Source organism: Mus caroli, chromosome 13, assembly GCF_900094665.2.
Source record: "Mus caroli chromosome 13, CAROLI_EIJ_v1.1, whole genome shotgun sequence".
Lineage (NCBI taxonomy): Eukaryota > Metazoa > Chordata > Mammalia > Rodentia > Muridae > Mus > Mus caroli.
This window is the reverse complement of record NC_034582.1, coordinates 36,402,804-36,430,186: the sequence shown is the minus strand read 5'-3', so window position 1 is coordinate 36,430,186 and position 27,383 is coordinate 36,402,804. Positions and strand designations below refer to the sequence as shown.

Below are 27,383 nucleotides of genomic sequence, written 5' to 3'. Positions count from 1 at the left end.
ATGAAGCTATTGCTCGGAGCCCTATTACATGAAAAGCCTGTTTCTCTAGAACCCCCAAAGAGATGAGGAAAGGAAACTAGTTAGCTTTAGTCTCCAAAGTATGAGGTAGAACGGGAGCTAGAAGGCTCACACCGGTGCCATAGCATGAGCTACAGTGACACATAGTTCAGAAAGATCGCTCGCCCCAGGGTGACTCGCACTATAGCACACAGAGTGCAGAGAAAGGAATGTGGACCAGTTGCCAGGAGCAGAGGGAAAGAGAGGATTATCAGCTAGATGGGAATAATTAGGAGAACCTTGACTCTTTGTCTTCCAATTCAGCCATGCATAATGTGCCCTATGAACAGGTGAAATGCAATGTGAGGGTCTGACACTCACAGTCTGAACTCTAAGATCCCTCCTCCTAGTATAGCCATAGACCCTGTACTGGCAGGTTTTATGTGTCAACTTGACACAGGCTGGGGTTATCACAGATAATGGAGCTTCAGTTGGGGAAGTGCCTCCATGAGATCCAGATGTAAGGCATTTTCTCAATTAGTGATCAAGGGGGAAAGGCCCCCTTGTGGGTGGGACCATCTCTGGGCTGGTAGTCTTGGGTTCTATAAGAGAGCAGGCTGAGCAAGCCAGGGGAAGCAAGCCAGTAATGAACATCCCTCCATGGCCTCTGCATCAGCTCCTGCTTTCTTACCTGCTTGAGTTCCAGTCCTGACTTCCTTGGTGATGAACAACAGTATGGAAGTGTAAGCTGAATAAACCCTTCTCTCCCCAACTTGCTTCTTGGTCATGTTGTTTTGTGCAGGAATAGAAACCCTGACTAAGACAGTCCTCTTTAGGCTTTCTGAAAACACATCCTGGTTCTGACATGAACTGATCAGTTTAGAGGGCAGGTCACTAAGAGAAGATAACATCTCTTTTTTAAAAAGCCCGGTACCTGAGGACTGACAGCCAGGGTTATTCTGGCCTCTACATATATGCAACCTGCACACACACACACACACACACACACACACACACACATGCAAGTAAATGGCCCCTTAGAGCGCTGACAGCAAAGTCTGACCTAACTGTGTTTCATTTCACACCACCCTTGTGGAGAGAGGGAGGGGATGAAGAGAGGCATGCAGACCTACCTCCTGACCATCAGCAAAAGCAGCCAAGCACGGGAATGAGTAGACCCTACAAAACACCTCACAATTAAACATCAAAATGTCCTGGAGTTGTCTTACAGTTTTCACAACTATGGCGTGCTGGGCCGACTCCTATACACAGGACTTATGAGGGGACTCCAACTCAGCAGATAAAGATCCTCCTGTGGTGAGATTTTCCCTCCAGCAGACAGTTTATAAGTCAGGATCATTAGCATTCTTTTCAGAAAAAAAAATCACTCGGTCCTAATTCCTAAAGAACAGAGTGAATTTAGCAAATATCGTCTCATCCAGGAGTTACCTATTCATGATATGTCTATCCTTTAGTCTTTTCAAGATTACTCTTCAAGAAATCCAGGAAGTCTCAGGATAGGAAAGATGGCTGACAACACTTTGTTGCTCTTGCAGAGGACCTGGGTTCAGTCCCCAACACCCACATGGTAGCTCACAACTGTCTATAACTCCAGTTCCAGGAGATTCTGTGTCCTTCAGGCACACATCTGGTATAGATCCACAGAGGCCAAACACTCATACACACATAAAATAAACATATTTCAAAATGAAACAAAACAAATCTAAACAAAACACCACCCACTTCAGCCTCCCAAGTACTAGGATTCCAGGTGTGAGCCACCATACCAGACTCTTCCTCAATGGCCAACCAATTAACCACTTGGTCCTATCAGTAAAATGTTGAACCTATACACTCTTGAAATATTACAAAATACCATAACTAAATAATCCCAAGGCCCCATTACCTTCTCTGGTTGCCAAGTCTGTTGTTCAGGAAATTGAGGAAGTGTCGACAGTCCTAGGAGAAGCAGTGTGAGTCTTACATTTAGATGCACACGATCTTCACTACATCCTGGCCAACCCTAGGGTTCACAAGGCTCCACTGCTCTGTGGCAGCAATGCTTTGTGCCCAGAGAGAAGGTTGTAGGCAAGCCCCCGCCTCCGACCCTCAGTGTTGCCTACTCGGCTGGAGAATACTCAGGGCTCAGAAGCCAGGGCATGATGGGTACATTTGGGCCAAAGAGTGAGCAAGAAAAATAGACCTCCCTTAGAGTCCAGTATTTGACTAACTCATCTACCACACACTTCCCTGACATCTGCCCAACACAAGCCATGCAACCTATCAACGTTAGGTGAATTCATGTGGACAGATTCCCCATGCCTCTCCTTTGTAGATCATCTATGCCATGTACTCCAAGAACAAGGAACCCCCTCTAGAATTCTCCCAAACAGCAGCTGCCAAGGCAGTGACTATGTTGCCCTGACATCTTAATGACAAAGAGACACACAGGTCCAGATATGTTGTCGTTTTTTGTTTCCAAGGACTGGCTGTTGTCATCAAACATTTCTCACACTTCGAATCTGTATTTGGCCTTCAATAGACATGACAGACATAAGACTTTAATATAAAACCGATTCAATAGAGAAGCTGGTGGACTGGGAGGTAGTTGGAGCAATGATATTAGAAACAAGATAATTTCTCTATTCTCATCATCTGTAGAGAGAGATGAATGTCTGGTTACCCATGACATCCCAGGTGCTCTGGTGTCTGTCTGTCTCTTCTCTGCCTCTCCCTCTCCCTCTCCCTCTCCCTCTCCCTCTCCCTCTCCCCCTCTCTCCCTCCCCCCCCCCACAATCTCCCTTGTACTAGCTAGTTTTTTGGTGTTTTTTTGTTGTTGTTTTGTTTTTTGTTTTTCGAGACAGGGTTTCTCTGTGTAGCCCTGGCTGTCCTGGAACTCACTTTGTAGACCAGGCTGTCCTGGAACTCAGAAATCCATCTGCCTCTGTCTCCCAAGTTCTGGGATTAAAGGCATGTGCCACCACCACCCAGCATGCTAGCTAGTTTTATGTGAAGTTGACATAAGCTGGAGTCATCTTAGATGAGGGAACCTCAATTGGGAAAAGCCATCAAATTCACAATTTGCTCCCTGGCTCAGTTCCCTCTTAAGAAGTCTCATATTTATCTTCCCACATGCCCCCTATATATTTTATAGGCAAGCCTATATGCATTTTGTTAATTAGTTATTGATGTGGGAGGACCCACCCCATTTTGGGTGGTGCTAGGCACTGTAAGAAGATCAGCTGAGTAAGCCATGAGGGGCAAGCCAGTAAGCAGCACCCCTCCATGGTCTCTGCATCACCTTCTGCCTCCAGGTTCCTGCCTCGTTTGGATACCTGCCTTGGCTTCCATCAATGGGTTGTAATTTAGAACATAAAAGCCAAACAAACCCTCTCTTTCTTGCCCAAGACGCTCTTGCTCATGGTGTTTTGTAATAGCAATGGTTACCCCCCTAAGAAGCTCCTATTTTAAGGTAGGATTTATTCACACTTTGCAGATGAAATAACAAGACTTCACCAGCTCATGACTTTATCTAAGTTTATGCAACCATCACCTAAGTTGGGCAGGTTGGATTCTAAGTTGAGGTAAAACTCAAATCCAAAGAGTCCCTGGAATCATGACTTTTCGTCTTAGAACATTTGGTAGTCCTAGAGTCTAAGACTCACAATATAAAGGTTCATATTCAGTACGATGTAAATCATGTGACAATCCTGATTACACAATGGTGTTGATTAGAAGGCTTCATTAAAATGAGCACAGCAATATGAATTTCACCTTTTTCTGAGACTCTAACGCTGACTTCAGGGTCTTTGGAAAAGAATAAAGGAAAGACATTAGCAATTGTAGGAGGGAGGCAGATACACAACAAAGCCAAGAGCTAGTTTTGTGCCCTTTGAGAACAATCATAGAAAGCTTATTGCAAAAAACCAACCTACCTACCAACCACTGAAAATCTCTGCACCTTCACACTGTGGCGGCTGGATGGCACACAGCAGGGTCACTCTACGGTCTCACCACTAGAGTGCAATTACCAATGCCAGCCGTCTACCATGGCCACAAAGTCCCGCTTCACGGCTGTAATTCTTTTCTCTTTAGTCTTCAATTGCATCCCTACTCTTCGGGGGCCATTCAAAATCTCTGCCTGCTCCTCAATGTTTTCCTTGCCTGAACCCATCAAATTCACAGTTTGCCTCCTGGATTGAGTCTCTCTGAAGAGCCCTGTCTGTATCTCCTCATGTGTCACTCAAGTATTTTGCTTACGTGCCTTCACTGATGAGGGTAAAACGAAAGTTAAGGATTGCAATCTGGTATTTTAAACAGTGAGGGGCCAGAAGATGGCTCAGCAGTTAGGGACACAAACTGCTTTTACAGATAGCCCTAGTGTGGTTCCCCGCACCTGTGTCAGGCAGCTCATAACTGTCAACTCCACATCCCGGGAATGCAGAATACGCAACAAACCTGCACTCACACACATATTCCTTCTTACACACACACACACACACACACACACACACACACAGAGAGAGAGAGAGAGAGAGAGAGAGAGAGAGAGAGAGAGAGAGAGAGAGAATATGAATGAGAATAAAAAAAAAAAAAAACTTTTCATCTTTAAGAAAATTAAATCTCCTGTGCCAAAAACCCAGGAGAGTCTGAAAGGATCCTCAGTAAATGCTGACTGAGCCAATGACCAGAATTCTCACCGTCTCAAATTCCGGATTCTTAATTTTTTTGAAAGCTTCAGCCAGGGCGGTATCGTCAAACCACTGCATGGCAAGGTCATTCCTCTGCCTTCCCACAGACATTCGACACAGTGCCTCAGAGAGCGCCACCTGCTGGCTATAGTCTAGAGATTCAAAACACAGAAGACCTGGGTGAATTCTGGGCGCAGAGCAACAGAAAACAAGATATGTTTAAAGTCAGAATTTGGTCTAGAGCTAAGCCCCTTGGTGAAATGCAACAAGACACATTCAGAGCCATTATGGCCATCCAAAGTCTACTTGAGAATTGCCAGGGGGAAAATCTGAATAGGTTTCATAGATAGCATCTTTAAGATACTACTTCCAAGGGTTGCAAATATTGTTTTGTTAGAATGTTTACCTACTACATACAAGGTGCTGAGCTCAATCCCTAGTTAGTACTGTGAAAAAAAATATGTATAATGTAGATCTAACATATATTTTTAGATTTTATATGTAAGGCACATTAAAAATTCAAATCAAATCAAATAGCCTTAAAAATATTTTGACAACAAAAAAAAAATAAAATCTCATTAAAGTTATGATATTTTACTTCAGTTGCATCATGCTCAAATGTCAAATAATTCTATTCAAAAAGCAGTGTCTTATTGTAGCTCAGGATGGACTCAAATTCACTCTACAGCCAAGGATAACCATGAACTCCTGATTCTCCTCCCTCCATCTTCCAAGGGCCGGGAGAATGGACACACATCCCCACACCAGGTTCAAACCCAGGGATTTGTGCATGTTAAGCAAGCACTCTACAGCCACAGCCCAAACCTCAAATAACTGTAAAGGCAAAAAGAGGGTGTAATCAGACGGGCTGACGCGGGCGTAGTCACAGACTACTGTTTTAAAAATCTATAAAAATAAATCATGGAGTTAATATGAGGATTAAAAGCATAAAGATTATGTTCGGGAATAAAAAGGTCTCTGAGTCAAAGACAGGAAGTAGGGATATAGACATAGAGGGCTTTATTCATGAATCTGACGTCTTTTATACTTAAAAGAATCTTAGATGAAACACGTGTGCCAATATATTAAAATGTGACAAAGCTGGCCAATGTGTGTCTGTTGGCTATTAGGATTTTCAGCAGGCCAGAATCTCTTGGAAGTTAAAAAAAAAGTAATTTCCTAACATCAAACAGAACATAATTATTCCTCACACTTCCAGCATCATCACACAGCTCCTACTGCCCAATATTCTGTGCATTTAAAATTCTAAATACTTACCGCCAACAGTCAAGATCGTCCTTGCTAATTCTTTCCTGAAACATTGACATAAATTACGTTTTACTGAGGTAAACAGCCAGAGGTAAACCGTCATCAAATATAATTTAGAAATCAGTATCAGAATCTCCACAATGTGCAATGCCTTTTAACGGAAATTTTCTTTAAGTTTACACATTAATGACCGATAAGCATTTTAAATGTTTTTTAAAAATAATTTTATATGCACTGTTGTTTTTCCTGTATGTATGTGTATGTCAGGGTGTCGATACCTAGAACTAAAGTTACAAACACTTTGAACCACCGTGTGGGTACCAGAAATTGAACCCAAGTCCTCTAAAAGAACAGCCTGTGCTCTTAACCACAGAGCCCATATGCATGTTTGTTTGTTTGTTTGTTTGTTTGTTTGTTTTTCAAGACAGGGTTTCTCTGTGTAGCTCTGGCTGTCCTAGAACTCATTTTATAGACCAGGTTGGCCTCGAACTCAGAGATCTGCCTGCCACTGCCTCCAGTGCAGGGATTAAAGGCGTGTGCACCACTGACTGGCCTGATATGCATTTCTTTAAAAGCTAGAAATTTCTGTATTTTTGAGGTTCTACCTTCCCTTTCATGAAGTGAGTTTAACTTCCTAAACTATAAGGGTCCATTGAATGATCTATTTCTGAAATTTGTGGTTTCTTAGGGTTTTCTTGGACTTTTAGTAGAGAGATTTTTCTTTTTTCTTTTTCTTTTCTTTTCTTTTTTTTTTTTTTTTCTTTTTTCCAAATCAAAGTCTTACTGATCAGGCTAACCTTGAATTCATAGCAATCCTCCTGCCTCCACTCTACAGGCATGAGCCACTTCTAATTGTTCTCTTTTCACCAATCACCAGCCCACGGAGTACACATTTTACATCCAACTTGACACCTGACGAAGCTGACACCTTTGGTTCTGTGCCTCTCCTATGACAAACTTGATGCAATTTTCAACTAAATAGGCCTAGTTTAGAGACATGATGAAAGCAGGCTCTTACAGTTTATATCACTACTACACTGTAATCTTCTCTGGTGTGTATCCATCCATTCTGGTGTGCCGACCAAATACTAAAACACACGCTGTTTATTTTTTCTTAATGTCTGAAAATCATTTGACCGTTTGGCTGGCAGGGGCTGGGGGAGGGGAGAATCAGGGGCTTCGTTCAGGTTACATTCATACTCCTTACTGTTTTGAGACCATTTCACTGTTTAAGCCCAAGCTGGCCTTGTCTCTGCCTGAGTGACTGGGATGGTGGGGCGTTACATCACCACAGTTGGCAAAAATCTCTCCTTTTAAAGAATAAAGAAGTCTAATGGATGGGGGGAGATAGCTTAAGCAGTAAAGAGCATAGCTAGCAAGCTTGAGTACCTGAGTTCTAGCTACAGAGGCCACATTGAAAATGCCAGACATCCACATCTTCCTCCAAGGTCTACCCTGGCAAATTTCCCCATCACCTCAAACTTTCCATGAAACTCACCGTATCTAGTTAGGGTCCCACGGCAGCCAAACTCTAGGCTCCCACGGCGTCTCACATTCCCAGCCCCACTGATGCGTACTGCTGTGCAGCCAACTCTATGCTCCCACTGGGACCCACCCTACCCACATCTCCACCCACATAGGGCTCTTTGACCTGCTTCCATCAACCACCTTCATACCCAAACTTCCAGAGTCAAACTTGGCGAGTAGCCCTGACCTTCGCATCCACGCCTTTCCCACAACCTACCAGGCTTAGCTTAGGTCCCACCACCCACCAGCCTAGTCTGCCCTCACCTACCTGCCTTCCAGAAGAGCTCTAAGCTCGGGCTAGTAGCTTCACTACCAATCCATCAAACCACAGGGCTTTTCCATGCCATAGCTATCTTTTCTACTCAGACATCTACCCCACCCTACCTTGGGTTTGGCACCAGTCGCTTCCAACCTGCCCCAGCCCTACCCCTGCCCCATCTATAATCAACTCAGGGCTGTCAAAGGAATCCCATGTGCCCAGATCTCGTCACTAACAATATGAAAGACCAAGCCAGCACCATCCCTCCAAAACCTAGAAAGGCTTGCCAATGAGAATTGCCTAGATGAAATCCAGGACACAGAAATTAAAAAACAAAATAAAACACAAACCTCCTCAAAGAAGTTAAAGAGTTTAAAGAGGACACAGAAACAGCTTGATGAGTCAGAGAGAAAACATTTAAGGAGAGTAAACTCCTAAGCAAACACAAACAGGAGGCAGGGTTGAAGAAGACAATCCGAGACTTCAGAACAGAATTCAATCAGGAGTTAGGAACACTGAAGAGGACTCAGGCTGAAGATAGAACTGGAAAAACAAACAAACAAATGCAAGCCCAAGTAGAAAACCCAGGGGGAAGCCTCCCAGGTAGAACAAGTCGAGCAGAGACTGAACATCGGGTCTTAAAGATAAAACAGAGACCCTAGCAAGGAATATGAGCTTTATAAACACCGGAGAAGAGCACACAGGAAATGTGGCGCTGCAGGATAATTGAGCACAAGGTGAACCCCAAGATTGTAAACTGGAAAACTTTGTTGTGGTGTGACTCAGCCCCATACTCAGCTGTAGAGCTTTCTGTAAACAAGAGTTAAGTAAAGTCATTGATAGGTCAAGAGGCAGAGCAAGCAGGGACCCAGGAAAGAGAAAGGAGGGAACTTTGAGCCTCAGGCATTTAAGACAGTGTAAAGTTCTCTAGAAGGAGCTTTCCCTTCTGGGATGTCAGCCTAGTGGGAAGGCCAGCTGGGTGCTTTCTCTGCCTCTCAGCACTAGCGGGTTTTCACCCGAGCATCTGGTTCCTGAGCCTTCGTTGGTAAAATTGAATGTTTGGGATTTTTAAAAACAAACAAACAAACATGTGAATGAAACACCATGAAAAAAAAAAACCTTTGAAATTATAGGCATCGATGAAGAATCCCAAATCAATCGCATAAACCAGATCTTCACCAAGAACATGAAAGAAAACGTCCCCAAACTAAGAGGAGACACACACAGATACAAGAAGCAGCACACAGCACACCCAAGTAGACAAGACCAGAAAAGAAAATCCCTGTAGCCCATCATAGTAAAAACACCAAATATACATAACAAAGAACGAGAATTAGAAACTGCAAGAGAAAAAAACCTGCAAGTCACATATCAAAGGAACCCCATCAGAGAAGAGCAATGCGTTGCACGTCCTAAATGATGAGAACAGCTAAGGTGAAATAATATACAGACAACAAAACAATCTGCCATGACCAATCTCTCTGAAGGAGAAAGACCCAATAAAACACTTGCGATTAAAATATAGACATCCATTAACAGGAATATACCGCAGGACCAGGCTCAATCACCGAAATGCAAGATGGTTGAACAACTGAAGGGCCACAGTCTCCTAAGAGTAGCAATTTTTACCAATGGTGACAAGATATTTTTTAATGACTAACTCAGTCAAGTCAAAGTCACACCGTTCATAGACTAGCACAGTGAACCACAGTAAACCTCTGCCAGCAAGCAGTACTTCTAGGTTCTGCAGATGGTACTCTCCTCATGGCATGTCACAGGAATGGTCACTGTCATCAAGAGGACAAATTTCAAAACAGGAACATGTTTGCAACTCACTTCATCTTGTATTAAAACCCTATCTTCAAATGTCACATTCGAAGTTCTGTGTAAAACCTTCTCTCTAAATATTTAAGTATAGCATCTTAAGGTCTGTGTAGCCACAACTGGGGCACTAAAATTGTGTGTGTGTGTGTGTGTGTGTGCCGGCGTGCGCGCGCAACATATTTGCATAAATTAACATTGTGGTTCATATTTACATAATCAGTCAGCTTAGAAACATTTTGACTCAAATTTCAATGCAAAAGACAGCAAACAAACAAACAAACAAAACACTCCCCGCCCCACACTGCAAGTGCAGAGCCAGGCAAAGTCTGTCCTTCAGGCTTCAGTCCTTCCCAGCCAGACACTTACTTTGGTGAACTTGAGAGACCTACCCTGAAGGAAGGAATGAAGTAAGACAGGGGTGCAGAAGACAAAGAATCGCACAGACATGGGGCTTACACCGTCACCTAAGTGTGAGTTCACTTACATAAGACAGCATGCGCCTTCTGCCAAAGACAGCTTTCTTCTCTCTTCCTGGGGTGCAGCATTCAAAATACAGTTCAAAGTCTCCAGAGTCTGCTCAGAATTGGACCGAGGATTCATGGCAAAGAAGCAAAATGAGAACTCGTGCATCACATCAGAGAAACCGTTAACTGCTCAGTTACAACTCACCTCCTGCTGGGTGCACACCTTTAATCCCAGAATTTGGGAGGCAGAGGCTGGCGGATTTCTGAGTTCCGAGGCCAACCTGGCCTACAAAGTAAGTTCCAGGACAGCCAGGACTATACAGAGAAACCCTGTCTCAAAAAACAAAACAAAAAACAAAAAACAAAACAACTCACCTCCTGCTGAATGGAGGGCTTCACAGAATCTTCTGCCACCAGGAATCCTAAATGAAGTATGAAGGAATCCAACATCTGGATTGTCCCTGAAAGCGCAATTGTAGATGCATCAAATGGATGCTGGAAAGAGCCAGAATGGACTTCTGTGTAGCAGGAAGAAGTGCAAGCTACGAACAGTATACAGTGTAGGCAAAGAACAGGCTACAGCCAGCTTCAAGTCACAGCTGTACCAGACTACAAGACATTTGCTTTCATGAATGTAGCAGCAGCCTGAGCAAAGTGTGGGCGACTTCGCTGTCACTGCTGGCACCTGAGCAAAGCCACTCTTTGTCTACAGTGAGCAATGCTCTACATGCAGGCGTGAGGGCTGTGCTGTAGACTTGGTTTATATGAGTCTGTATTATGGAATCATGCAAATATTATACATGACAGACAAGTAAAATGTCATGGCAGAGAAGCAGAAACTTTCAAATAAGTTAGTCTTCACTCATATAACACAGAAACTTCCAGAGATACCTATACATGAGAAAAAGGAGACAAGACTGTGAGATACTATTTTTATACATAACTAAATGTGCCACCTTTTACAGTTACATTTGTGAACTTGTATATTGAGGTAGCATCTGGAAACGGTGGTGAACACCCTGAAAAACAGTAATGCCAGGGTCGGAGTATAATTTTGATAGGTCCAGGTCATCTCAATGTGCAAGCAATTTATTGCAAAGTATAGACTTCTTACCCCAGTATAACTCACACAATTGTAGGGAGCCAAACAGAAGTATAAAACTACTGTCTTCAGTCCTAACAAGCCACAAGCTAGCAATGGCTAGATAGCCCGAGAGAAACAGAAACTCAGCCGAGCCTGGTGTCCACCAGAGTAGCTTCTAGGATTCTAACAAAACCCCGCTAACCAGCAAGACTCTGGAAGGCATCTGTACATGCCTGCTAGCTAGTGAACACTACACATTGCATTTTCATTTTGAGAGGAACGGGAGGAAGTGACAGAGTGTGGCCCTGTGACACAGAAGGAGGGAGCTTAACAGAAAAGTGACTTCTGAGAAGTGTGTCACCGGTTGTGGTGGCACACGCCAGTAAGATTTGCTTAAGGAGGCAAAGGCAGGAGAAGTATGTCAAAATACTTTGTCAAAAAGCAAAAAGCAGTTGGTTCATTGACCTAGGACAGACAACACAAAACATGAAATATATTCTGAGAGAAACCAAGAAGAGACTTGCAGGAGAGTGCATAAGGCAGAAATGAAAATAGACATGAGAGCAAAAGAAAAAATAAAACTTAACACCATTGTAGATATTTGAATCTGACAGGGACTGATACATGAAAATCCCTGGAAAGACAGGAAGGAAGGTGAGAAGGCCAGGTGGGGACAGTGAGAAAGCCCCCAGATTGTATCAGCTGGAAGCCACGGTCCCCTACTTCCTAGCACTGAGGGTCCTAAGAAGAAAGGTGCCAAGGCCAGCACTATGGCTTGGATATAAAATATTCCCAAAGGTTTCCATCTGGTGGGGGTTGTGGTATGTGAGTGATCATGAAGGCGCTGACCCCATGGCTACGCTAACCTCACTAGTAAGGTCATAGCTCAGTGGGTTTAAGAGCAGCAGGGCAGGCTGCAGAGATGGCTCAGTGGGTAAGAGTGCTGACTGCTCTTCCAGAGGTCCCGAGTTCAATTCCCAGCAATGACTTGATGGCTCACAACCATCTGTAATGGGATCTGATGCCCTCTTCTGGTGTATCTGAAGAAAGCAACTTGTGTACACGTTTGTGTGCACACACGCAGAAACACACACACACACACACAGCAAGAGAGCAAGGAGCCCTGTTTGGAAAAGTCATGCCTACTGATGGGTGTTCCTTTGAGGGCTGATGATGAGTGTTCCCTCCAAGTTGACATTGTTCCCAGTCCCTTGTTCTCTTGCCTTCCTGGCCACTGTGAGACAACATCTAGACCACATGCCTCTAATATCCTGCTTCACCTCAGGCCTAAACAGTGGGGCCAGCTGAGCACAGAAAGCCCTGAAACCATGGTCAAAACAAACAAAACAAAACAAAACACCTCCCCTCACTTTATATTGACCTCTCGGGCATTCTGTCACAGCTATAAAGAAGAAAAGGAAAAACTCACAATCATCGTATAAAAGTTACAACCAAAATCCGGTCTGAGCCACAGGAACAATGAAGATACTTCAAGAGGTGGCATCCCAACAGAAGGGGAAAGAAAAATCCTATCTGTTCCCTCTTCCCTTAGTTTTCCTGGATGAGATCGAACAGCCTACCAGTTGGAGAGAGTGCCCATGTAAAACCACACTAAGGAAAGACTGGAGGGCAGACCTGAGAGCAGAGGATGCCCACGGGGCCCAGAGGGAAAAGGTTATGATTGCTGAATTTGTGGTTGAGGAGAGAAACGTGAGAGAAATAAACAATGCCTTCTGAGCAAAGCCTGAACACTATCTAAATACACCTAGTGTTGGGGAAGACGTGAGTGAACAGGTAGTGGCAGAATTGAGAAATGGGCCTGACGCTGATGGGGAGACGGGGGACAGGGAGGGGTGAAGCACGTGTGTGAGCATGCACATACAGTAAAGCAGGGGAGATGGGGGTAGCATCATGCTGGTGTTGATTAGGAGAACTCCAAGAATAACTCTAGACCTAGGGTCCTCTAATCACCAGAGAAGGGCAAAGCATTCAGACAGAACCCCTGTGGCAGCACACGGAGTGAAGGAATACCCAAAATGGAACATGAAGGAAAAGATGATATAAATCTTGGCTAAATGATGGAGAGATTAATCCTACAATGGCAGGAGATGGTGGGAAGGTGGCCAGTAGAAACATCTTCCAACTTAACAGGGTACTCATGTAAGTCAGCCCCCAAAGGCAGCAACATTGCTTCTTGCAGAGAAGCTACTCCTACCCCCACACCAGGGAAGCCAGAGTGGGCCCTGGGAGAGAGAAAAAAAAAAGACTTTGCTATGGATGTGTGTCTCTGTCCCCTCCCAATTCATACGTTGAAGCATTCACTCCAATGTGACATCTGAGAGGGGGCCTTTGGGAAACTAACTTAGATGAGGTCACAGGGATAAGACCTGCAGGGTTAAGTTGTCACTTTTCTGAAAGGGGAGACCAGAGATTGCTGGTCCTGTCTCTCTGCCACAAGGGCACACTGAGAAGTGGCAGAGAGCCCTCTCCAAGATCCAATCATACTGGCAGCCTAATCTTTGGGTTCACACCCTCCCCCCATAAGTAACACAAACAAATGTCTGCTCTTTAAGCCATACCATCTGTAGTGGTTTTTATGGCAGTGAGAGCTGACTACGGTGGTCATCTACAGGGGTGTGCCTCCATGCAGAGCAATGGAGTTGTTGCAAGGAGTGTGAGAATACACAAAGTCACCAAGCTGTGGCTATTGACTCAACAGACACCTCACGTGGGTCCTGTCTAGTCTCAGGTCTATGCTGCTAGGATAAGCTATGTGTTACAATGTTACAAAAGAAGGTGCCAGCATGTATTTTATCAACCATTTTTAAAGACACTCCCTATTGCTAATGAAATTCATTAAAAAAAAAAAAAAAATGAAAAGCACATGCTTAGATCCACCCACTAAGACAACAAGGACTAGCCGGGCGTGGTGGCGCACACCTTTAATCCCAGCACTCAGGAGGTAGAGGCAGGCGGATTTCTGAGTTCGAGGCCAGCCTGGTCCACAGCCAGAGCTATAAAGAGAAACCCTGTCTCGAAAAACCAAAAAAAAAAAAAAAAAAAAAAAAAAACAAGGACTATGATGGCCACTCTTGACAGTTTACTTGGGGTCAATCAAATCTTTGGGTGTGTCCGTGAGGGGGTCTGCAGACATAGTTAGATCATGAGGGCCTTGGCCTAATGACTGGTATAATAGATTGATAAGCTCTAAATGTTAGAGGCCTATTAGGAAGCAGAGGGAGGGAGGACACCATTAGAGGAAGTAGCTCAACTGGTTCGAGGGAGGGGCTGGGTTTGAACCTGGCTCCTTGCTCTGCTACCTACCAGTGATTCTCACCCAGAACATACTCCCAGCTACCATGATGTCCTACCCAGGTTAGACCAAGCAACTCTGAAATTATGAGCCTGGATAGTGCTTTTTTAAAAGTTATTTAATTCAGGCATTTTGTCATATTAACAAGAAAGCTAACTGATATAAAGGACTTTTCCCCCAAGTAGGCGGCAGATACCATGCACACCAAAGCTCCTGGTGCCATTTCATCAATTCCATACTCCATTGTGGAACGTGACATCAGCTCATTAACAGCTTCTTAAAGCCGAGCACAGCACCCCAGGAAAATGACATTTTCCTATTGTGATGGCCGTGTGTTCTGGGATGCTCAAACATCAGCCTAAGTACATTTCTGCTTCCAGGGTAAAATAATTCAAAATCTCAAACTACCCTTTAGCTGGAACTAACTGGAACAAAACTTCTGTTCAGAATTTTACCTTGTCCACTCTGAAGAGACAAAGCTAACTTCATTGGCTCCAAAGTAAACCAATAGCTAAACTGATCTACTCCAAGGTAATCAATTTAAATTAAACCAATAATAGCTAAATTTTTGCTGGTGTGTGTCTTTGGTTTAACTCTCTGTTCCTATAACCAGATACTTAAAACTGGGTCCACTTAACAAAGGAAAGAGGATGATTCAGCCCATGGCTCTGGAAGCCTAAAAGCACCGCAGCACAATCTCTGTGACTTCTGAAGAGGAACTCACGGTGGATAAAGTCACAGCGTGAGGAGCGAGGAGCGCAGGGTGGAAGGGGTCACGTGGGAAGCAGAGAGCTCGAAAGCAAAAGGCAGCAGCCAAACTCTTTGTGAGAAGCAATTACAACTGAGTAATTAGTTCCCGTTCTCATGGGAACTAGTCCAGTCCCTCACCTGATTAACCTCTTCATACAGCTGTCTACAATGACCTAACTACCTCATGTGATGCTGACAACAGGACCAGGCCTCTAGCACATGAACCTAGGCAGAATCCAACCCAGAAAGCTAAACTCCTGCTGCTTTGAAGACAAAATGGCTTTCTGTTATACGAATAGAGGAAAGTCAGTGTCTTGGTTAGAGTTTTACTGCTGTGAAGAGACACCATGACCAAGGCAACTCTTATGAGGACAACATTTAATTGGGGCTGCCTTACAGGTTCAGATGTTCAGTTCAGTATCATCAAGGTGGGAACATGGCAGCAACCAGGCACGCATGGTGCAGGAGGAGCCGAGAGTTCTACATCTTCATCCAAAGGCTGCTAGCAGAATACTGACTTTCAGGCAGCTAGGGTTAGGGTCTTAAGCCCACACCCACAGTGACACACCTACTCCAACAAGGCCACACCTCCTAATAGGGTCAACTCCCTGGCCAAGCATATACAAACCATCCCAGTCAGATACAGCAGTAACAAGAAGCCACTAAGCAAAATATATTGCAGAAAACTAAAGCAATCCTTACAACAAAATGCCTTCCCACAGCACAGTAAGACTATATAAAGTGGTGGCTAAATTCAGATGGGTTTAAATTTCACCCTTGCCCGTCATTTAAACCATCTGTGCCAAACTTTTCTCTTGACGGAGAATGCACGATTGGTAGTTGTTCATATACTTACCTTTCCTGCTATGTCTGGAAATGATCTAATGAAAGGAAAGAAAAAAGTGCAGCTTGTTATTTCAGAGCATCCCACGTTCTGACGCTAATGCATGAATACTAACTGACAGAAGCTGAACTCTGGAGACAAAAGAAAAAATCCACTAGGAAAAAAAAAAAAAAAAGCCTGTTAGAATCACAGTCCCTTCATGAAAATAAGCACATTCTCTACAGTCCAGCAAGCAATGCATGTAAATATATAAAATAAATGACTTCTCAGTTTCCTGTGTCACTGGTTGCATATATTAATGTCAATCTTTCAGACAATGACTTAATCATAAAACGTGACAGCCTTTTTAAGTTCACATCATATAAAAAGCCAACTTCTAAGACTTTTTAAATTTTTATTTATTTATTTATTTATTTATTTTGTTAAGACTTTTTTTTCCTTTTAAATCCAAACATAAAACATAAGGCTTTACGAATCACTTAGATCCCTGCCCATCGGTGGCAATATTGTCCCTTGAAGCACGTTCATCCTTACCAGTGCCGTGTCTAGGAAGTCTTCCAAGGCATTAGTCAGCAGCGCCTCCGAGGCCAGCACTTTGGTGATCAGTAATCCTGTTACTGTTTCAAACCAGGAAACCATGTACACAGAAGAAACGCTGATGGAACCGCGTGGGTCTGAGTGGGTACCACCTACTCCACAAGGTTGGCAAGACCATTTCCCACTAAAGGAAAAGCAGCCTGAAGACCTTTTCTTACGTGTGATAAAGGCTTATCATCCACCAAGAGTGAGTCAGAAAGAACGCAAATGGCCCAGAAGGGAAGATCACAATCACACACATCAGTGAAATAGGACACTTGAAGATTGGTGCCCAAGAACCCACGGTGGAGGCTGCAGAAGAGGTCAAGTTTAGGTGAACCTGTGCGGCACAGGGCAATTAGTGCAGCTTTGAGAAGCAAACTATAAAAAGCAAACAAAGCCGGGCATGGTGGCGCACGCCTTTAATCCCAGCACTCGGGAGGCAGAGGCAGGCGGATTTCTGAGTTCGAGGCCAGCCTGGGCTACAGAGTGAGTTCCAGGACAGCCACAACTACACAGAGAAACCCTGTCTCAAAAAACAAACAAACAAACAAACAAACAAAACAAATAAAAAGCAAACAATCAAAAACCATAAATATGCTAGGTGTGGAGCATCCCTACGAACCCAGAACTTGGGAGGAAGAGGAGGGAGGACCAACCTAACTAAGTTCAAGGCCAACCTAAACGACACATCAAGAACCTCTCACAAAACAAAATTAAACAAGCAAGATGAAGAGTTTGGACATTGCTGCAGAAGCCTGTGAAGCTATAGGAAATATGCCTCAGGCCTTGCTATCATCTTCTTCCAAGAGCTTTTGGCTCATTGGATTTTCCCCCCATAGGAATATATGTCCAATTGCATGCTGGGCTGCTGTGCTTGGGATGGTTGGAACTAACTTCTGTGACATCTTGAAATAGATGTACGCATCAAAGTATGGCTCATCTCTCGGGCCATTTTTGCTGAGACTAGCTACTAAGAGAAAAGAGAAGAAAAGAAAAGTCTGGAGATACAGCTTAGCAGTAGAGCACGGTCTTTAATGTCCTCTGCCAAGTCCTAGAGAAGAACTGGCAAGATGGCCAAGCAGGTAAAAGTACTTAACACCCAGCTTGATGACCTGAGTTTGATTATCTGAATCCGTGGAGGGAAGATAGAACTGACACCCTAAAGTTCTTTAACCTAAACACACACACATACACACACACACACACACACAGAGATAGATAGACAGACAGATAGACACAGAGACAGAGACACACAGACACACACCCCATGGACATACACACATGGATGCCACACGCACACACTCACACATACACACACACACACGAACACACACACACACGAACACACATACTTGCAGACACACATGTACACACGGTGGCACACATACATGCACCCACATTCACACAAACTACACACTCAATAATATTAGATAAAATAAAAACCTCAGAAAAGAGTTTGGGAAAAACCTACCACTTACTCTTCTCCCTGGAAGGGAAGCCCCAGGAAGAGTGACAGTTTATTTTTAAAATGGGAGCAACCTTCTTGGCCCAATCAGGTCTTAGTAAATGCTAAGAGTTAAGTGGTAGAGCAGATCTTATTACTCTATCATTGCCTTCAGCAACTGCATGCTCTCCCCCACCTTCTCGCCAATAAACAGAGAAGCAGATGCCTCCCTGTGTAGAGAAGCGAGTTGCAGGAAGGGGGTTTGTGAACTGCTCGGCTTCCAGCTGCCATTAGTACAGATGCTCACCATTATTGCCTGGCCAGTTTTTAAAAGCAGTAAAAATGCTGTCACTCAGATGTGACTATTGAATAAGCAAACAATACCTTGCTTTCCCTTTCTCCTTTTATTCTTCCTTTTTCTTTTAAAGGTTGAGGGCTCACAGAGAACGGAGAGTGAGGTGTATTAAGAGCAAAAGGAGGTTTTAGATGAGCCGTCTAAGTCTGATCATGCTCAGGAAGCGGGCTCCCTGCTCACCACATCTTCCCAAAAGTCTCTGAAACAATCACTAGCAGGTCATTCCTCGCCGGGCTTAGCAGCACCCAACACATGCCTGCTGCAAGCCCAGCGTGTGGGCAGCAGAAGCCAGAAGACTGCAATGAGCTTGAGACCAGCCTGACACTATAGAGCAAGGCCCCTGGCACAGAGAGAGAAAGATAAAAAAAGAGGGTTGCAGAGATGGCTCAGAAGAGAACACACACACATACACACACAATTTAAAAGAACAAAAATAGGGCCTTGGGAGGTAACTGAGTTGCATCATGCAGACAGCCCCAAGTTTTATGCCCAGAACTCCCAGGCTGGGAAAGCAGAAGTTCAAAGTCACCCTCACAGCAAGTTTGAGATCAGCCTAGCCTACAGCAGCCCCTGTTCTCTTCCCTCCAGTAAAATGTCATTGCCACAGAGGCCTGCAAAGAACAGGGGTTGGTTATTACACAACCGTGTAATTCCCTCTCTCTCTCAAATGCTCTGCCCAAGGGCTGAGGATGTGGCTCAGTATCAGGGTGTTTACCTAGCATATAGAAGGTCTGGGTTCAGTTCTCTAGAACTTTAGAAATAATGACTGAGCTCTGCCCAACATAAGTTTATGAGACAGAAGTAGCAAGTATGGACTCCTGTTTTGTTGTTGTTGTTGTTTTTTCAAATTTGATTTCAAAGGCAGAAAAAGTAACAAACTATTCAATTAATTCAGTACTAAGCTTTTTGTTTTGTTTCTTGGAAACAGGGTTTTTCTGTACAGTGGTACAGAGGTCTGTCCTGGAACTCCCTCTGTAGACCAGGCTGGCCTCAAACTCAGAGATCCACCTGCCTCTGCCTACAAGTGTTAAATAAAAAAGCATGCACCACCGGGGCCCGGCATACTAGTTTTGACTTTATCCCTTCCCCCAATCTGGAGACTCAGGCCCCTTAGGCAGGTGCGCCACCACTGAGCAGCACCCTCAGCTCCTCCCACACCACACTGTTTCTCGGAGCTGTGCCAAGTCCCCAGTTTTACTGTAAAGCACACTTATCTTTGGGATCAGTCCCTGCTGGATAAGCAAAGGTTCCTCTTTGTCTGGGTCATCCCTGAAGAATCTCTGGATACATTTCAGCAGCAGGGAACAATTCTGGAACTCGTTCTTATCCAGCTCCTGGACATCAGAACACACCGAATTCAAATCTCTTTCCAGTATACGCCTCCATTGGTGTTTTAATCCCCAAACAAAAAGTCCACTCACCTCTTTTATCAGTCTGTCAAGATGGTGTAGGAGAAGATGGTTATATTTCTGAGGCACGTGGCTCTCTTTCTGCTGAAGATATTCTTCTATCATGTGAAATCCTTTGCCATGAACTCCATCAGTAATTAGAGACTGAAGCTGGAAAGGCAATCATTTGTGGATTACTAAGCTTCCAAAGCACATTTGTTTTATACCAACACTTCAAACTAATGGTGTACTCAACAACAACAACAAACAACAAAATCTCTGAGAGCTGGGGAGGTATAGCTCAGTGGTTAGCGCTCTCACTTAGCACAGGCAAGGACCTGGGTTTAAGGCCCAGCACCACCAAAGAAATGAACAAATGTAATTTTGTGGTTTGGGAGGAAGACCAGTGGGAGAACACTCGTCTAATATGGGAAAGATCCTCAGTGCCAACATCACCACCGCAAATCATAATTTAGAGTTAAACAATACAGAGGCAAAAATACAATAAAAACATTGGTCTTGAACCGCAGAATATGTGCATTGACAATCACTCAAAAAAAAAAAAGTTAGAGTTCTCATTAGCTTTAGACAAAAGGACTACACTCAGGGACTACACAAATAGCGAACTATGTCTATTGACAATCACTCATCAAGGTGTGGGAGCTTTCGTTGGTGCCAGACAAAAGCTTTAGATGAGGGGTTGGTGCGCCTCCGGCGGCGGCGGCAGCTGCATCTCCTTGGGACTTTATATGAGCTCAGACTCCCCCATTGAGTGAGTCTGACAACCATGGACTTTCTGAAAACTACAAAGTTATGGGTAAGCCTTGAAAGCATGCAGGAGCACAGCACAGCCTAAACCACAACCATTCAAGCCCAGGCTCACCCACTGAGGGTCAGAAGAGCAACAGAGGAAAGAAAACAAAAAGGTGGTATCTGAAATAAGCCTGTCTCACCTCTAGTCTTGGCACACATTCATGTCTAACTCCTGATCCTCATTGCCCCTTCAATTAAGCTGACTGCCCCCCAGAAGTGGGTTGAATACCAACTTATAGGCGGGGTTTCCAGGACCGCCTTCAACAATGCAGGCCAGGTGCTTCATAGCGCCTACTTTGCTCCACAACCCTGCTCTATTAGGTCTGGGCACCTGTTGTTTGGCTCCCGGCTAGTCCTAAGTTCCCTGAAGACAGGCATTCAATATGTTTTATTCAGTGCTGGCTACTTCTACCTGGAAGAAAAAATGCTAGGCCTCGGATAATTTACAGTAGGCTTCTGAAGAGCTAGTTGGAGTGAAGTCGAACAGACATGGTTGTAATGGGGCATCAGAGCAGAGAAAGCCTAGATTTCTCTGCTCCAGGCTTAAGGAAGAAAGGCGTGGAGGAGCCACCTGGAGCCACCAACAGTAACACATATAGAATAGAAAATAAACTATTATTACTCAGAAATCACCTTGGGCCTTGCCTGTTCCAGCAGCTTCCATAACAGACCACAGAGAATTTTCATACTTCTGTGTGCAATAAAAAGATGTTCTTTTAAAAATAAAGGTTGAAAACACATTTTGAGTTCTAAAAATAGAAGAACGTTTATGCTGCTCTTTTGGACAGGTTTTGGGAGTTTTTTTGTTATTGTTTGTTTTTGTTTTTCTTTTCTGTTTGTATATGTCCTTAATCCTAGGTTTAAATAGGGTAGTGGGGTTTTTTTCCAACACAATATTTTTATTATTTGGAAATTTCATACAATGCACCCTATCATACTCACTTCCCAATACTTCCATGCCCACCCCTTCCCACCCTTGTGCCCTCCCTAGAAAACAAACAAGCAAACCTACCAAGTCCAGTTTGTGTTGCCCAAACTCACTGGAGCATGGCCAAACTCCCAGGGAAGAAAACTGAGTCCTCCCCAGCCCCACTCCCCGCCATCAACTTTTGAAGAGGTTACACTTCAGCATATTAGATGGTGTTTAAAACAAACCAACCCCATCCCAAAAGTGTCACCTTCTTTGCCATGGTCTGGGTAAACAAAATACCATCTCACAAGCAGCAGAGAAAGCATTTGAAACAATATCCAGACAAAATAAACATAAACGCTATAGAGAACACTGTGAAATAGGAAGGGATATGGGAGTTAATAAAATCTGTGTTTAAATTCAAACCCATACCCAAAATTTATATTACAAGTGGCAATTAGAAATGAAATCCAGAGGGTCCTCATATTTGTGACATAGAGTTTAACATTAGTGCTCATACAGTAACATCTCAAGATGCAAACATCCACAACCCACAAAGGGGCTTCCAAACATGTCATAAGATGGTACATTTATTTCATCAAGGTGCTGTGCCTGGTTCTGCCTTTACACACATAGCACCCCATCTCCCCATTTGCCTCGGTTTATTTCATGGAATGCTATCGTGTACACAAAAGAAATCTCTGCTAAGTGGCCCTTTTAGGTCAGCGGGCTGTGGTGGGTACTGCTTATGCTCCCAGCACTTGAGAAGTCCATCAAGAGTTCAAAATAAGCTGGGCGTGGTGGCACACGCCTTTAATCCCAGCACTCGGGAGGCAGAGGCAGGCGGATTTCTGAGTTCGAGGCCAACCTGGTCCACAAAGTGAGTTCCAGGTCAGCCAGGGCTACACAGAGAAACCCTGTCTCGAAAAACCAAAAAAAAAAAAAAAAAAAAAGTTCAAAATAATTCTCAGCTACGCGGAGAATCTACGCTAACCTAGGCAAATGAGACCCTGTCTCCCACAAGACAAAAAAAAAAATTATAAAAAAAATTATATATATAAATACACACACACACTTTAGGTTAACAGTCCTGGCCAGGCAGTGGTGGCGCAGGCAGAGGCAGGCCGATTTCTGAATTCGAGGCCAGCCTGGTCTACAAAGTGAGTTTCAGGACAGCCAGGGCTATACAGAAAAACCCTGTCTCAAAACAAACAAACAAACAAACAAACGAACGAACAGTCCTGTTTCTAGGAACTGAATCAAAGTCTCTGACGTCGGTGCATTTTGCAATTCTTTTATCGTCCTTATGTATAAATAGGAGACACAGAAGACCCATTCCATCTAGGTTTATGCGTTTCAACAGCGGGCTAGCCAATGGCAAGTAACTGGGAGCTAAATGCAGGCGCTCAGAAGTTATTAAGACCCCATCTGTCGCCAAGACTGTCCTTTCCTTGCTGCTGTCTGGCTCGCCAGGACAGGAATGGGATAAAGAGGTCTGCAGTCTGGAAAAGTGGTCCATGGCTCTCTCAAAAGAGCTGCGGAGCTCCAGTTCTCCATTTCCCCTCCCCAGGGGTGTTTTGAGCAGAGTATGAGGATCCCCGTTCTGTCCCTGAAAGCTGCCAGACAGCTCCATGCAAACCCAAGAGGATGATGAGCCCCAAAGTATCCCGATATCCCAAAGACTTGTCTTACTGCCCGGCGGAGGAGGCAGCCAAGGAGGCAGTGAGCGTCACTGAAGAGAAAGTTCCCTCCACACCAGGACCCTGGAAGGAAGGCCAGGCTGTTCTCAAGATGTCACTCACCGTAGACATCCCGAGGCTTCCGGGGATCCCCTGCGTCCACAGCCCATGCAACACCCAGCTGCACAGCTCCCGCCTCCGATGGTCATAGATCCGCACTGAGATCAAAGCGAGGATCCAAGTCGCAGGTGACTCTTGGATTTCAGTTTTCGCCAAGAAACTCCAATTGGATGAACCTGTGCCTGAACTCTACTGGACTCCGGTGTTTGAGATTCTAGAAAGCGGGCGGGCGAGCAGCGCGGTCAGGCTGCCTGCCCCCGGGCACACTCACCTGCAGAGGAAGGCACACCTGCTTGCACACACCTTCAGGAGCCGAGCTGTTCTGAGCTCGCACCCCTGTGGCTGAGGCCGGAGAGGTTTACTGCTCTCCGGAGAGACCGACCAAGTGCCTAGCACGAATCACTTCAGTATGGTGGTTTGGGTTTAGTTTGGTTTCAGGGTCTCATTCTGCACCCACATGGAACTCACTCTGTCGCTCAGAAAGCTTAGAAAGAGTGAGCCACCGGGCCAGGGTCCGTGCTGTCTCTTGACCAAACAAAGGCGCCCTGGGAAGGGGAATTCATGTTCAGAAGGAGGTGTGGTCCTTGACCCGGAATTACTAATACAACCCCGATACCATAAAATAAAGAGTTAAATAATACCCTAGTCAGAAGGAAAAGGGCCAAATTTATTTTCTTGAGTCCCACTATGTGGCCCAGGCTGAACTCTTGCCTCCACCACCTCCCGTGGTGCTGTGATTACAGACTTGAGCTACCTAAGAGGAGGAATTAAAACAACAACAACAACAAAAAAAAAAAAAAAAAAAACTTGGTTTTGAAAACTTCATTTAACCTAGGTGTGTGTGTGTGTGTGTGTGTGCGCGCGCGCTAGGGGCAGGATTCTTTTTGTAGAGACCAAATATGTGAAAACTCCACGAAAAAAATAAGTTGTATTATGTATGATTTGTCTTCGTTGTAAGCAAATAACTTGAGAGGTCGCTCAGCCTGCTTTAAAGCCTGGGGACCTGATCTTGAGCCCCGGGATCCAGATAGCAATGAGTTGGAATTCATTTACCTACTCTAGCTTAAACCTTGCGGATTCGGAGGCTTGTTTCTTCCTCAACTGATTCTTGTATAGCATATTAAATAGTGATCAAGACTATGACAGACAAGAATGCAGCGTATCTTAAGTCGGTGCAAATAGTGACGCAGGAAAGAGTACAATCTCTAAAGAGTGGTGATCAAAATCCAACTTAAACACATTCCACTTTGGGGAATAAAATATTTTAATAATTAATATTTTAATTCTTTTAAATAATAATAATTATTTAAATAAATATTTAAACTAAAATGATTAATTTTTAAAAAAAATATTGGCAAGGAGACATCATTTTCAGAATTGGGGAGAAATTATATACTTCCGACTCCTATAGTGGCAATGCAGAAACTATTATAAGCAACAAGATAGACATCAATGCATCAGAACTTATTTGTATTTTCACTTTGATTAACTTCTTTGACTAACATATTTTACACTCAATTACAGGGCAACCTGATGCATATGTTTTAATTCTTCACAAACTGAAAACCATCTTGGTTTTTTATTTGTGCATGTTTTTCTGAGACCAGGTCTCATGCTGCCTGTGACGGCCTGGAGCCTTTGGTCCTCCTCAATCCTCGCAATCCCTGGGGTTGCACCAGCGTCCTTGTTGAGTGTGTTGGTTCCTCTCCCCTCCCAAACAAATTAATCTGCATTTAAGATATAATTTACATTTTCTGTTTATGTGGTGGAGGTTATAACACCAATGAAGTCTGCTCCCTCCGTTTTGTTTGTTTGTTTGTTTTTTGAGGGCTTTGACTCAGATCTTTAGTCTTGTTCATTGAATGCTCCTACCCACTAAGCCAGCTCTGGGATGGGGTCATCATTTGTTTTTGAAGGATTGACTCTAGGTCTTTCAAAAGCATAGAGATAAGAGCCATCCTAACACTGTTTGCAGTATGAGCAGAAATTGACCTTTATTCATGTTCAGAGGCCATGTTAAATGGCTGGTTTTAAAATCATATTTTTAACTCTTTCAAAAACCATGAATTGTCTTTGTTGCTTTTAATGAGGCTTAAATTTTATTTAAAAAAAAAAAAAAACAGTCAATAGTTTTATGTTTTGAGAGACAAATGAACCAAAAAGCAACCAAATGGCAGAAATATCTGGACCTTGGCAGTCAGCAACATGAAGGCTCAGTGGAAAAATGGAGACACATATTTGTCCACAACTACACTTCAGGAATGACCCTGGGTGAGCTATTTTTAGAAAAGAACTTTAGGGAGACGTTCCGAATATTAACAAATTACTTTCACCTGTGAGGAGTTTGTATCTATAGACTAAGAATCAATCCAGCTTTGAGCTATAGCTAGAGAGAGCTCAGGCATGGCTCCCAACTGGCCTCCCCTCCCCCACAGCCTTCTCTTCTCACTCCGGGGTCCCAAAAGGCTCTACTTGGCTTCTGCAAAACCAGACCTTCTGCTGAGCTGACTCTCAAGCCCTTGACTGGGAGGTAGAGCCCAGGGACTTGCAGGGTTCGATCCCTCCTTCCTGAGGTGTTGCAAGGAAACCCTGGCTGTAAAGTGCACCAGCTCTTGCTGGGTTTACACAGAAGTTGGGAACACTCTTCAGAAGGCATTGCTCAAGCAAAGCCAGAACTATGCCCCCCTGCTGAGTCTAAGAATGTGCCAAACAGACCAAGCTGGAAACCCCTCCTCTAACAGTGACCTGCACTGTAGAATCTGCTCGCTTATTTTTATGTATTTATCGTCCTATTTATTTACTTACTTATGTATTTATTTCAGCTAAGGCTGACAATGGAATAGGGCCGGGTGCAAGGCAAGTGCGCCGGGAAGAGATTCTGGAAGCTCACCTTCTAGAGTGGTCCAGGATCCCACACTGCAGTGGCCAGAGAGAGATGCTTGAGGCTTTCTTATATTGAGTGCTCCTAGTGCCAGAATTGTCAAAGATAGGCAGATGAAAGAGAGAGGAGGTTGCCTTAGCTGTGGATGCTCTCATCCTTCTGAACACGGTTCTCTGGTCCTACAAAGTTTCTGAGGACAAAAGTAATCTAGGGATAGCAGCAACCGTAGCAGTACATTCTACGTTTGCCGTGGGTGTTCTTCTGGGTGGCAAATGAGAGCTCACAAAATCCTGGTCTCTTTTTCTTTAATTATGGATGCAAAGAGAGATGGGGGAGAGGGAGAAGAAGAGGGAGAGGGAGAGATATGAGGGGAGGGAAGGGGAAAGGAGAGAAGAGGAGAGGGGAGAAGGGAGGAGAGGAAAGGAGAGAATAGAATGGAAGAGAAGGGAGGAGAGGAGAGGAGAGGAGAGGAGAGGAGAGGAGAGGTATAAAGAGGAAGGCGATGCTTTTGGACTAGAGCTCCAGCCACACTTTAAGTTCTTTCTCTCCATCTATCCCAGGGTCATCCGGTCCCAACCTTCAGATTTGCTTTCCAAGGCTTTTCCTGGTGCTTCAGGTCTGTCTCGGGCTATGGTATGTGTCGGCTTGAGAACTTACTGGAATGCTAGGCTTACTCTCTGCACAGACTTGGGGACAGAGAAACTGCAGGAACCCAGAGAACTGAGGAAGCTGTGCCTAGACTGGAGGTGCCTGCTGCTGGCTCTTCAGTCTCCTTCAATTTTCCCACCTCGCACTGGAACTAGCTCCGGGGAGACTGCTGGAAACCTTTGCTTCCAGAGCCTCAACCTAAGCCCTCAACAGAGAGGCTGACAGATCATCGGGTTTGGTTTTCCCATAAATGACACAGTCTTCCTTGCTCCCCACTGCCAACTGCTTAACTTTAATTCCCCTTTGCTCAGCGGCTTAAACTCTCCCCTGCATTCCAGGCTGGAGCTTCAGGTGCAGGAGAGGTAGCCCAGCAGAGGCAGAGATATCCAGTGTGTACAAACCTGCTTAAAGATGCTTCTGTTCAGAGGGATACATTTCAGCACCATAGCCAATGACAGGGCACCCACTGCGATCTCTCTCTCTCTCTCTCTCTTTCTCTTTCTCTCTCTCTCTCTCTCTCTCTCTCTCTCTCTCTCTCTCTCTG

At 44.4% G+C, this 27,383-nt stretch overlaps 1 protein-coding gene across 1 annotated transcript in view; it reads right to left on the bottom strand.

Annotated features, from left to right (window-relative positions):
• The window catches only part of Sycp2l (synaptonemal complex protein 2 like), a 60,735-nt gene extending 37,413 nt beyond the window's left edge, over positions 1 to 23,322 (bottom strand). The window contains 11 exon segments of the mRNA XM_021181021.1: positions 1,131 to 1,176; positions 1,904 to 1,956; positions 4,698 to 4,840; positions 5,967 to 6,001; positions 10,052 to 10,140; positions 10,407 to 10,492; positions 16,035 to 16,059; positions 16,557 to 16,661; positions 19,615 to 19,734; positions 19,822 to 19,959; positions 23,314 to 23,322. Coding sequence (XP_021036680.1) covers positions 1,131 to 1,176; positions 1,904 to 1,956; positions 4,698 to 4,840; positions 5,967 to 6,001; positions 10,052 to 10,140; positions 10,407 to 10,492; positions 16,035 to 16,059; positions 16,557 to 16,661; positions 19,615 to 19,734; positions 19,822 to 19,959; positions 23,314 to 23,322 — 849 coding nt within the window.
• Positions 23,323 to 27,383: the final 4,061 nt, after the last annotated feature.